At 40.0% G+C, this 12,034-nt stretch overlaps 1 protein-coding gene across 2 annotated transcripts in view; it reads right to left on the reverse strand.

Moving 5' to 3' along the window:
- snx19b (sorting nexin 19b) overlaps window positions 1-12,034 on the reverse strand; it is a 188,514-nt gene that overhangs the window by 25,425 nt on the left and 151,055 nt on the right. For both annotated transcript variants that reach the window (XM_068053945.1, XM_068053944.1), the window contains exon 9: window positions 4,185-4,369. In XM_068053945.1, the coding sequence (XP_067910046.1) occupies window positions 4,185-4,369 (185 nt within the window). The remainder of the gene's footprint in view (window positions 1-4,184; window positions 4,370-12,034) is intronic.

Below are 12,034 nucleotides of genomic sequence, written 5' to 3' on the forward strand. Positions count from 1 at the left end.
CCATATCCACAAACACAGTCAACATCATTGTTTGATTGGCCCATTAGAGTAATTTATAACGCAGCAAGAGCGCTCTCCTCCTACAGCATTCCCTGAATTACTCTGTGAAAATGATAAATCATCCCACTGGGAAAGATTGAGTCTACATGACAATTTATTCTTCAACCAACATAACCAAAACAGATGAGCCAGCCATTGATGTAATTACTATTTGCGGGACCTGTGAGCAAATTAGTTGCTGCATTTATCTACATAAAATTAGTTGCTGCATTTATCTACATAACAACATCAACTACACTTCAAAAATAACTCATTTGCCGTGAAGCACTTTTGGGACATGAGAGGGAGTGAGAGAAAGAAAGAAAAACAAATAACTTGCTTTTATATAGCACCTTTTACGACCTCAAGATGTTCCAAAGCACTTTACAACCAATGAAGTATGTGTGAAGTGTAATCACTATTGTAATGCAGTAAATGCAGCAGGCAATTTGCATACAACAAGGTCACAGAAACAGCAATGTGATAATGACTTGATAATCTGCTTTCCTGACTGGTTGAGTGTAAAAGTTGGCCAGGACCCAGGAGAGAAATTCCCTGCTTTTCTTCGACATAAAAGATTTCATGGCACTGAGAGGGCAGGTGGGGCCTCAATGTAGTATCTCATTCAGAAGATGGCATCTCTGACAGTGAAGCACTCCATCAGTGCTGCACTGAACTGTCAGCCTCGACTATGTGCTCAGGTCTCTGGAGTGGGGCTTTGATTCATGATTCAAAGGTGAGAGTTCTACCATTAAGCCAAGGTTGGCACTTGAAAGGCACTATATAAATGTAAGCAGTTTCCTTCTTCTGTTTTTCCTAACAAAAATCCACCACTTATGAGCCAAAAACACTGACATCTGGATAAAATAACATTATTGGAAAACAAAAAGTGAGCGTAATTATTAGGTCAAGAGCATTGCGTAAGGACCAGTATTCATGAGAGCAATCCTTAAGTTTAAACACTTTAAACCTTGAAAAGTAAACCAATAAGTTGAAAAAATTGTTACAAAAGAGCTTATGCTTTTTGCCCTTAAATAAAATATTTAGTCCATCAGATTTTGAGAAGTAAACAGTCCAAAACAAATGATAAACAGTGTTTAGAACTCAACTAATGTTTTATTAAATTGCAAAAGTCTCTATACAGTTAAATGAGGCAAAGCATATTCCCAATGCCAAAGTGTAAATGGTTTACACAACTGGAGAGTTTTAGAAACCAGAAAAGAGATATGAACGTAACCATAAAAGTGCATCTTGGCTGTTGTTTTGATGGATGGGTTGCAGCATGTGATGTACCGAGTTAATAAAGCAAGCCTGAATTTAAATACTTCAACCAGTAACAAAATATATAACAATTAACATTTTAAAGATCAGAAAACAATCGCTATACATTACCCAAAGAGGATAGAGTTAACTTAGTTATCCTATTCGATTTATATTGTGGACAGCTAGCTAGTGTTCCCAGCAATTAACAACTGCTGCAGCCATCAGTTAGCTATTTCAGACTTCTGTACAAGTGAAAGAATGGTGAAAATTCTCCATTACCAGTGACATCCGAGTATTAAGCAGAATTTTTAATCACATTCTTAAATACAGAGTTCATTGTTGAGTTCTCTTTTTTGAAAGAAACCCTCAAAATGTTAAAAGTTATGTTTTCTCTTAACGTTTTGTAAATATTATGTGGTTTAATAAGTGCTGATAGAGGTTTGGCAGTATTAAAGGCTCAATGAATTATTAAGCACAGCATAATTTTAAAGTACTCCGCGTTAATATACTGCATTTTTACTAAGACTATATCTTCTACCTGCCACACTCCACTCCCCCCAACTGCATCAGTAGTTCCTCCATGCCAGTTATGTTCATGAGGTTATCAATAAACCACTTAATAAATATTCAAATCTACCAAACTCAAAAACACAAGACAAACAAAAATATGTTATAATCATACACTTAATTGTCATTTGATTTACACAAGCAGCTATAGTGATGTATTGCAGCAATTCACTTTCCAAACCTGTGACCTCTACTACCTAGAAGAACAAGGGCAGCAGACACATGGTAACACCATCACCTGCAAGTTTCCCTTGAAATTACACACCATCCTGACTTGGAAATATATCGCCCTTCCTTCAGTGTCGCTGGGTCAAAATCCTGGAACTCCCTCCCCAATATCACTGTGGAGGTATCTTTTTTTTAATTCATTCATTGGATGTGGGCGTCACTGGCTATGCCAGCATTTATTGCCCATCCCTAATTGCCCTTGAAAAGGTGGTGATGAGCTGCCTTCTTGAACCGCTGCAGTCCATGTGAGGTAGGTACACCCACAGTGCTGTTTGGAAGGGAGCTCCAGGATTTTGACCCAGCGACAGTGAAGGAAGGGCGATATAGTTCCAAGTCAGGATGGTGTGTGACTTGGATGGGAACGTGCACGTGGTGATGTTCCCATGCATCTGCTGCTCATGTCCTTTGAGGTGGTAGAGGTCGCGGGTTTGGAAGGTGCTGTCTAAGGAGCCTTGGTGCGTTGCTGCAGTGTATCTTGTAGATGGTACACACTGCTGCCACTGTGCGTTGGTGGTGGAGGGAGTGAATGTTTGTGGATGGTGTGCCAATCAAGTGGGCTGCTTTGTCCTGGATGGTGTCGAGCTTCTTGAGTTTTGTTGGAGCTGCACCCATCCAGGAAAGTAGAGAGTATTCCATCACACTCCTGACTTGTGCCTTGTGGACAGGCTTTGGGGAGACAGGAGGTGAGTTACTCGCCATCGGATTCCTAGCCTCTGACCTGCTCTTGTAGCCACGGTATTTATGTGGCTACTCCAGTTCAGTTTCTGGTCAATGGTATCCCCTAGGATGTTGATAGTGGGGGATTCAGCAATGTAATGCCACTGAATGTCAAGGGGAGATGGTTAGATTCTCTCTTGTTGGAGATGGTCATTGCCTGGCACTTGTGTGGCGCAAATGTTACCTGCCACTTATCAGCCCAAGCCTGGATTGTCCGGGTCTTGCTGCATTTCTATACGGACTGCTTCAGTATTTGAGGAGTCGCGAATGCTTCACGGACTGCTTCAGTATTTGAGGAGTTGCCAATACACCAAATGGACTGCAGTAGTTCAAGGCAGTGGCTCACAACTACCTTCTCAAGGTCAATTAGGGTTGGGCACTAAATGCTGGCTTTGCCAGTGCACTCTCATCCCAAGAATGAAGAAAAAAGGATACCTATTCTTCAAACGAAAGCATATTTCACATGCATGAATCACTCTTTGCTCTTCACAAATGTAAAATAACTCAGTGGGTAATTAAATTACATACTCATATTAACAATGCTTACTTTACTACTTAGACAATGATCATGATGTGGAACATATTTCATTTCATGAGCCTACAGAATGATAAGTAGCCACTACAAAATTTAAAACAAAATAACATTCAACATTTCCATTAACACATTACCAATCTTCAAAAAAACTGAGCGGTACTCTTGAATGTCAGTAGCGGTGCTAACCTGGATTTAACCATGAACTCATTGTCGACATTTATCTTCATTTATGTTGTTTATTTGGCTGTGTGTATCACTATATGGAGGGCATAAAATACATGAAAAGAGCAAAACAGACCACATTGACAGAGGATCATATCCTTGTGCTGCAACTATGGCTTTTGTAATGCTCTATTGGATTTTAATTATTTACTATCGATTAGGTATTCCACCGTTGAATTTTACCTTCAATATTCTTGTTAGTTAATCTACCATTGCTTAGCATAAATGCAATCATCCTATAAGGTCTGGAGAGAGTTTTTTCTGATATGAAGGACAAAATTATATTTCACCATTCAACTTACACAATTTAAAGCGGAAGAAAACTCTACCAGGAGCATCTTGGACAATGAGTATTCCCTAGTATTTCCTTTCCTATTACTGAACATATTCAATATTTCCTTCATAACATACTATTCCTTCTTACAAACACATGCCAAGCAGATCTACCTGATTTCAGACAAGTAAAAGGAATTAATTCAAAAGCAAAACACTGCTGGAAGTCTGAAATAAAAAAGATGCTGGAATGCAGTTTTAATTAAAGAAAATTCATTCCCTGTCGTGAGATAGTATGGCATTTAGCCCTTGCAATTACTTAAGATAAAAATATATTAACCTGGCAGCATCTTCATTAGACATTGGAAGGCCATTTCCTGGGTCTGTTCTTTCTGCTCTTGAGTTCTGACTGGCTTTGGCCATTTAGGTAAGGTTCCTCCAGGCCAGATAGCTTCCTGTAAAAGCTTGAGGTACACAACCCAGTGTTGAGTACATGTCAGATTAACAATCTGGACCTCAAGCCACCTGTAAACAGAAGATATATTATGAGCCAATGCTCTAGAAAACATATGCATGATATTAATCAACTAATAAGTGATCAATCGCCCCAGGCACAAATAAACCGAAACAAAAAGTTAAATAAACTTTTCAGTCATTCTCACACAAATACCTATCAGTTATACATGTTATGCAATTGAACTTGCACTTAAAATAGAAAAAAAGCAAGTCCGATTAGTACAAAGTACTTCCGCTTTCTACCAAGATTAGAAAGGTAATGAGTTGACTTTGATGTGTCGCATTCATCCGGCAGTGGGTCTACGGCAGAAAAGTATCATGGCCGCTGGCAAGATAGCAGGCACAATGCGCTGCTGGTGATCACATATCAGTTGTGCATTAATGGAAAGCAATCCCTTGCACTGCATGAAGGCAGGAACCTGTACAGCAATGAAGCCCCTGACATAGGGGAAAGCCTTCAATCAGCCGAATCCCAAAGTTCTATCCTGCTGTTTCCAGTTTTCAATGGGGAAAGTGATAAAAGTGTTTGATTTAGAAAACATGGCATCAGTTAACAATTAATACAAGAATGAACAGCTAACTAACAGAGCTGTTAATATCTCCTGTTGCAGCCTGGAAGGAATCAGAGGCTAAGAAGTTGACAGCCATCGTAATTTTGACTGCAACTAGCAATTCAGTGCTAATAGTGGCAGTGTATTGAAAGTCTTGTTGCAGGATGTGGCACAGCCTCCTTCTACACTGCTACTCCCACTACTTCCACAACGCTGGTCCAATATTCCCACTTGGGAGAATAAGGATTTCTGTGGGCTTTTCTCCTCCTCTGTGGTCTCCCTGCAGCTGCAGCTCTATGAGGTGCTGCCATTGTTGCTGCTGCTCCTCTTCCTCTAGCCAGAATGGAATAGTCAAAAGGATTCCCATTTTCAGAAAGAGTGTTACCAATTCCCACTTAAAGCTTCCTCAGGGTAGTCCAGCCACTATGACAAAAAACAGAGATTCTGCACCCATAAATGGCAAAGATATACAAGCAATATGTCTGTCAAATGTTTACAGTGATTTAAATGATAGCAGATGAATGCACCTTTAAATAATGGTGAAACTAGTTGTTTCCCACCCTGTACTGCCCATAATTTCTAGCAACTTTAAGAAGTAGCAGGGCAGTGCTGAGTCACACAAAAATGGAGTCTAGCTCCAATTGTGCCACTGGTCTCAAATTTAAATGTATTCAGTTCCTAAGTGTTTCCAGAAGCTCTGCGGCAGCTTAAGTTAAATTAAATGTCACATTATGCAGTGACATGCTGTCAATTTTTTATTCCAATTTGTTTCCTGTTACCTCCACATTCTGCTGAAAAATGGGGCGGTCAGGTGACAAACGTTATCCTTAGTGCATCTTCAGACTGTTGGCATATCAAACATTATCAGGATGGTAGAATGTGTGAGCACAGGCCCAAACTGGCAGGTCGCCAATCAGGGAACATAAACCAATTCAACAAAAAAAAGTCACTTGCCAAGTAGGAGACATGTAATTTTAAAAATATTATATATAGATGGAGGAACAGTTTGTACTCTTACCCGTGGCTTTTATCAGCTCCCTGCTGGATTCCATGATGAAAACAATATATTGTTCAAGATATTCAAACACAAGCAACAAGAATGTAATGTAAGCATCACATTACATAAAGAAACAGATTGAGACCTCCATATATATTAACTGTGCATGTATAAGGAGGTCTCAATCTGTTTCTTTATGTGATGTGATGTGATGCTCAGTGCACCATGATTTGATATATGTCTCGTAAAGCTCTCACTCTTCCTCATTGCCAGCAAGTACTAGCGTCCCTGCCCTTCAAATGTCGTCTATTTTGGAATTTTCAGCAAAACAATTGTCAACACAGTCAAGTCCAACAATGCTAGCGACAGTATTCTGTCAACACACCCCTCATACAAGAGAAAATAGCCTTTATACCACCAGTGAGATTTAAAACTCTTTGCTGCTGTTGGTACTGTATGGAAAGCAATCCCCATCATATGGAATGAAACATCCACCTGTTTGTAAGTCTTTAAATGCCATATGAGAAGAACGCGTTACAGCTGGAATAACATATTGATTTTGGTGTAATTTATTGTATCCTAGGATTGGCTAATAGAGCAGTGCACAAAGGCAACCTGATTACATTTTAAAATGCTACAGAGGTATCTGAAACAGACACATGTGAAAACCATTACTGCTACAAAAAGTATTTTCCAATGGCTGTTAATGCTTTCCTGACCACAATCTGCATTTAGCCAATCAATGACATTTTACAGACTGGTGTTCTGTGGGCAAGCTCTGCATAAAAAGTGAGCAAATGAAGTAAAAAGCTTTGTTTAAAATTATGACACCAATATATGTAGTAGAGCAATGCCTTTCCCTAAACATTAAAAACAGTTCTAAGCTCAATAATGAATTTAACGATTAGAAAGTGCTTAAGTGTAAAGTGATACGTAGATTCTATAACAAATTTGAACCAATTGTAGTTATATGTAATTGGCTCAGTGTTCAGGAAACCGAGTAACTCAACACTAATACTGCAATAAATCTCACATTATAAAAACACAGTGGGCTGGATTTTCCCAGCCCATGGAGTCGTGTTTGGAGGCAAGTGGGGCAGGTGCAGGAATATAGCGGACAGCCGTGTTGGGACAGCTGCATGACGCACTCCCACTGTCAGGCAAGCATCCCAGAGGCTGGGAGCCAATTAAGGTGATTGAGACCCCAAAAGGGGTGACTTTGCGATCTCCCCAGCACTTTGCATTCAAAGGAGGTGGCCATCAGAACTGGAGGCTCCTTGACCCATCAATGGGGCCTTGAGCACAAAAGGTTGCGATCACGGCCGATCCCGATGGACCTCCAGCCTCAATCTTGTTAATTGCTGAATTGCTGCACTGTTGTGTAAGCCGAAGCCACCAAAGCCAGTGGTCCCCAACTGCGTTAGTAGTGCTCACCTCTCCCGGAGGGGCTGCCAAGGCTCCGGAGCTGCTGGCCCTTTGATTGGGCCTTCAGTATAGACAGCCCGTCCGCCATCCTTAGTTGATCAGCAAAAGCGGAGGTGGCCAATTAGGAGACCGCCTCCAGGAAGATAGTGTGCAGGTGTCGCTGCCAGCAAGCGCAGGCTCGGTCCCCTTTTTGGTCCTGATGCCGGGATCTCAAAGCCAACAGGAAATTTCAGCCCAATATTGCTAAACTGGCAACAAAACATGATCAGATTATTAAGACCTATAAATGTGTTACTGAACTGAGCAAAGAGTCAGTGATGAATGGGAAAATTCAGCTCCCATCCACTCTTCAATGGGTTATAGTTCCATAGATGCTGGGTGCTCTCATCCAAATCATCCTTCTTTCTCCAGGATAAGTGGCAGTGAGTGTCAGCAAGTCAGACTACTACAACACAGCTAAATCTGATTCTGTCACCTACCTTCATCTAATGGTCATACTCGCTTACTTACAGCTGGAGTTACTGATTTGCAATTAAGAACAGAAACTCTGAACAATTTTTCAACTAACTCAGCAGAATGGAGATTTAATCTGTGACTTTCATGGCTTGTATGGCACAGTGATTTTAGATAAGCCCACTGAGCCACCAAAGGAGTCTAGGACATGGTTTAATGTTGGACTGACCTGTTGGAATGCAGAAACATGCCAAAACTTTTCCTTTTCGTAGATGGAATCCAGCAATTGATAGAGCTGTGGCTCATGTTGTTATCACTTCTTTCATTCTGATCTCAGAATAAAGTTGGTTAAACCTATGATGATTATCAAAAACCTCTGCCATCCAATGAAACCTTAGGCAATATTATTTCAGACATGGCATTGGGCTTAAAATATTTCTGCTGAAAGTACCTTGTTATTGTAGTGAATAGTCCATATTAAGCAAGTTACAAGAAAAAAACAGAACTGAAAAAGAGATGAAAAAAGTATCTCAATCTCCTTTAGAATTCCATCTCAAGTAATTTGTATTGTGAATGGTTCCCTAATAATCCAAGAATCCATTAAAAGCTATTGAGTTTCATTTTTATAGCAGGCTCTTTACATGGCTCCCAAAGACAATAGTATAAAGATCATCATGTGATTACTTTTCTAACTTTTTGCAGTTCTGGATTTCAAATTACTGCCGATGATTGAGTGCAGAAATGTTAGCGTTAATTTCATTAGGGTTAATTTCTGACAGCTAATAATTTTTTGCCCATCTTTTCTTGACTGAAGACTTCCTCTGTAAATTAATAAAAGCACGAAGTCGAACTGTATTGTTTGGCAACATGATTAAAAAGCTTCAACACTTGTTGCTTACTTTGGCTGAAGGATGTCGAATTGACATGGGCTATCCACATAACTACTGGTTCCTAATGTACATGCATCACCAGCTCCATTAACCGGTTTGTACTCGACATAAATGTAACCACAACAAAGGTCAGATATGGGCTAAATACATGTTTTTTGTAAACAAGGCTACTAACTCAAATACTATTGTTTGTTCATATTTTGGAACTGAAAGGCCTTCATCTTTACAGGCTAAGCCTTTGGGCTGGTTTTACAGTGCATTTTGGAAAGAGAAAAAAAATCAATGGTAAATTCAAGACTGCACAATGAAAACAAAACTGTTGAAAGGAAATAGTTTTCAAAAAAGTTTCTTTTGAAGTTACAGACAGTCTGCGAGGATGCAATTTATTGCTAAATAAAATTAGGCCTATCTTTTCAGATAATAATAAAGAAAATTGTCCCATAATTAACATTATGTACTCATGTTCTGCCATTAAAAAGATTGGCATGTTAACATTTTCCAACCATTTACATCCTCATAGCTGCTAATCTTAAGTATTAAAAGGCTCTGGGTAGAAGCCTGCATCCATTAACCTTTTCACTGTACGGATCGTCTTTTTGTCAGACAAGTGGGTATCCAAAATTATTTCACAAGCCAAAACCTATCCCACTGGCACAAATGTCAATGCAACATAACACTTTTTTCCTGCAACACACAACAGCCTCCTGGCAAAACAGTTGCAAAAACTTATTTTGAAGAATACAGATGTAGCCTCTTCATTAGTGTTAACAGCAAGCCACTCTACCTAATCTTTCATCTGGTGGTTGCGTATTTTTATTAGTATTTGTGGGTTTTCAATTCCACTGTCACATCCAGCACCACCTCTCAGAAATTCCAACCCTCAGAATGCCTCCCGAAGTCCTCTCTTGATCCAGGACTTCCCCCAGTGCTGGAATATAACAAGGGCCCTCTTTCACTACTATGAAACCTTGGTATTCTCACTCCAGTACTCCTAAATGTCAGTATAGTGCTTCCAATGCAACCTCCCCCCTACTGTCCCAATCAATTACACGCCTCCAGTGATCCCATACTACATGTCCGCCTATTTCCCAAGCCTAGATCCATCCTTAAAATACAAATCCATATCAGCTTTCTAGCAGTTCGCCACATAGCTTCCACCTCGCTACAGCCTTGAACCATTTTCCTCTGTACCCTTTATCAGAAAATTGAGATAAAATGAACTACCATGTTAAAGTAACCCTTAACATTAATTAAGGCCACTGATTTACAATTTCCATGCAACATGCAGACAATCATCGATTTCAAGCCCCAAAACACTACTAACAATTCTACAATACTCTGCAATAAAAACATAATGGGATTTGTTTTTATTCGTTCACTGGATGAGGGCATTGTTGGCAAGGCCAGCATTTATTGCTAATCCCGAATTGCTGTTGAGAAGGTGTAGGTGAGCCACCTTCTTGAACCACAGCAGTCCATGAGGTGTAGGTACACCCACAGAGCTGATAGGTTGGGAGTTCTAGGATTTTGACCCAGCGACGATGCAGGAACAGCAATATAATTCGATGTTAGGATGATCTGGAGGGGAAGGTTCAGGGGGCGGTGTTCCCATGAGCCTCCTGCCCTTGTCCTTCCAGGGGCGCTGAATCAATATACAGGTGACTTAATGAGTCAATTTGGATTAGTGCTTCTCATACTATATTGCGTATTAAATGTCAAAAAACAACCTAACTACTGATTCACTGTGTGCAATGCCACAATAAATCTGCTAGTAATTACTACGTTTCAAATCTAAATTGAAAACTCATATAATGGCTTAAAGCAAAACAGTAGATTTTAGGATTATGTACATTTAATTTTTTTTTATATATTGCATTGGCAGTTATTCATACGTAGCACACCCTACAACTATAATTTGAACAAGCTGAAGCAAGGCTGGCACTTGGAAATCCTATGTCCAGCTTTTGAAGCTTTTAATTAATGTTTAACTGACAGCGTTTCCCGATCTCTGTAGCTATACTGATCAGATACATACATCAAGTAAATTGACATGAACAGCACATTATTGACTACATTGAACTTATTCTTTAAGCTGTCATAGCCTTCTTCATTCAAGGTTATATAATTCAGCTCCAGTGAAAGAATAATAGGTCAAACCACTATTGGAGAACCATTCTTCCCATGAAACGTTAACTCTGCTTCACTCTCCACAGATGCTGCCAGACCTGCTGAGTATTTCCAGCAATTCTTGTTTTTATCTCCCATGATACTAGCTTGATTTAGCAGGGACCTTGACTATCAATGGATTAAATTCATAGTTAATCATTTCGATTGGTGTTGTTAGCTTCTGCTGCATTGTTTATAGTTCAGATTAATTTTATTCAAATGAACACTTAAACAAAACCACCTAAACACAATTTCTGAGTCCTCTCAGATGAAATGTTTCTGCTGGCTGCAATATATTAATGCCATAGTTTCTCCAGTCTGTAAATTAGAACTAAAATAAAGCCAAGTACTAAGGATTTTTGCAATAAGTACAGTTCTGCAGTGACTTTACTGCATTGTCACACATGCTCTGTTTTAATAACATGTTAAAGATGACAACAACATTGGTGGGCCGAAGGGCCTGTTTCTCTGCTGTACAACTCTATTGTAAAACGGAGTATGGAATTTATTGTATCAAAACTCAGTCCCTCAAGTTTTCTCAATTCCAAACCCATGCCTGATGTCTGTAACTAGATACTGATTAACAATAAAGTATGACTTGGAAACGATGGAAAAACTTGGTCAATTTACAACTTCTGTATTTTTTTCCTAAAAATAATAGGTCATTTAATTTTTTTTTTAAATGATACTTGTAACAAAAAGTGAAGTTTCAAATTCCCATGTGACAATAAATTACCTGTGGGCCTCTTTCGACAGCATCAGTATCCCCAAACTACATGCACCAGCTGAGTTTGCTGCAATATCATCCAGGTTCGTACTGTGGCTATCCCCCTCTCTAACAAGTATACCGTTTTGGATACTGTTGGGGGGGGTGGCCTATCAGGGGAAAACAGCAGCAGCCAGAGCAGTGGCACCACGGCTGGCACTGTTGTTCAGCAGGGAGGGACAAAGCGCAGAAGAGCAATAGTTATAGGGGACTCTTTAGTCAGGGGCACAGATAGGCGCTTCTGTGGACGTGAAAGAGACTCCAGGAAGGTATGTTGCCTCCCTGGTGCCAGGGTCAAGGATGTCTCTGAACGGACAGAGGGCATTCTGAAGGGGGAGGGTGAACAGCAAGAGGTTGTGGCACACATCGGTACCAATGACACAGGCAGGAAGAGTGATCAGGTCCTGCAGGGGGAGTTTAGGGAGT

Source organism: Heterodontus francisci, chromosome 22, assembly GCF_036365525.1.
Source record: "Heterodontus francisci isolate sHetFra1 chromosome 22, sHetFra1.hap1, whole genome shotgun sequence".
Taxonomy (NCBI): domain Eukaryota; kingdom Metazoa; phylum Chordata; class Chondrichthyes; order Heterodontiformes; family Heterodontidae; genus Heterodontus; species Heterodontus francisci.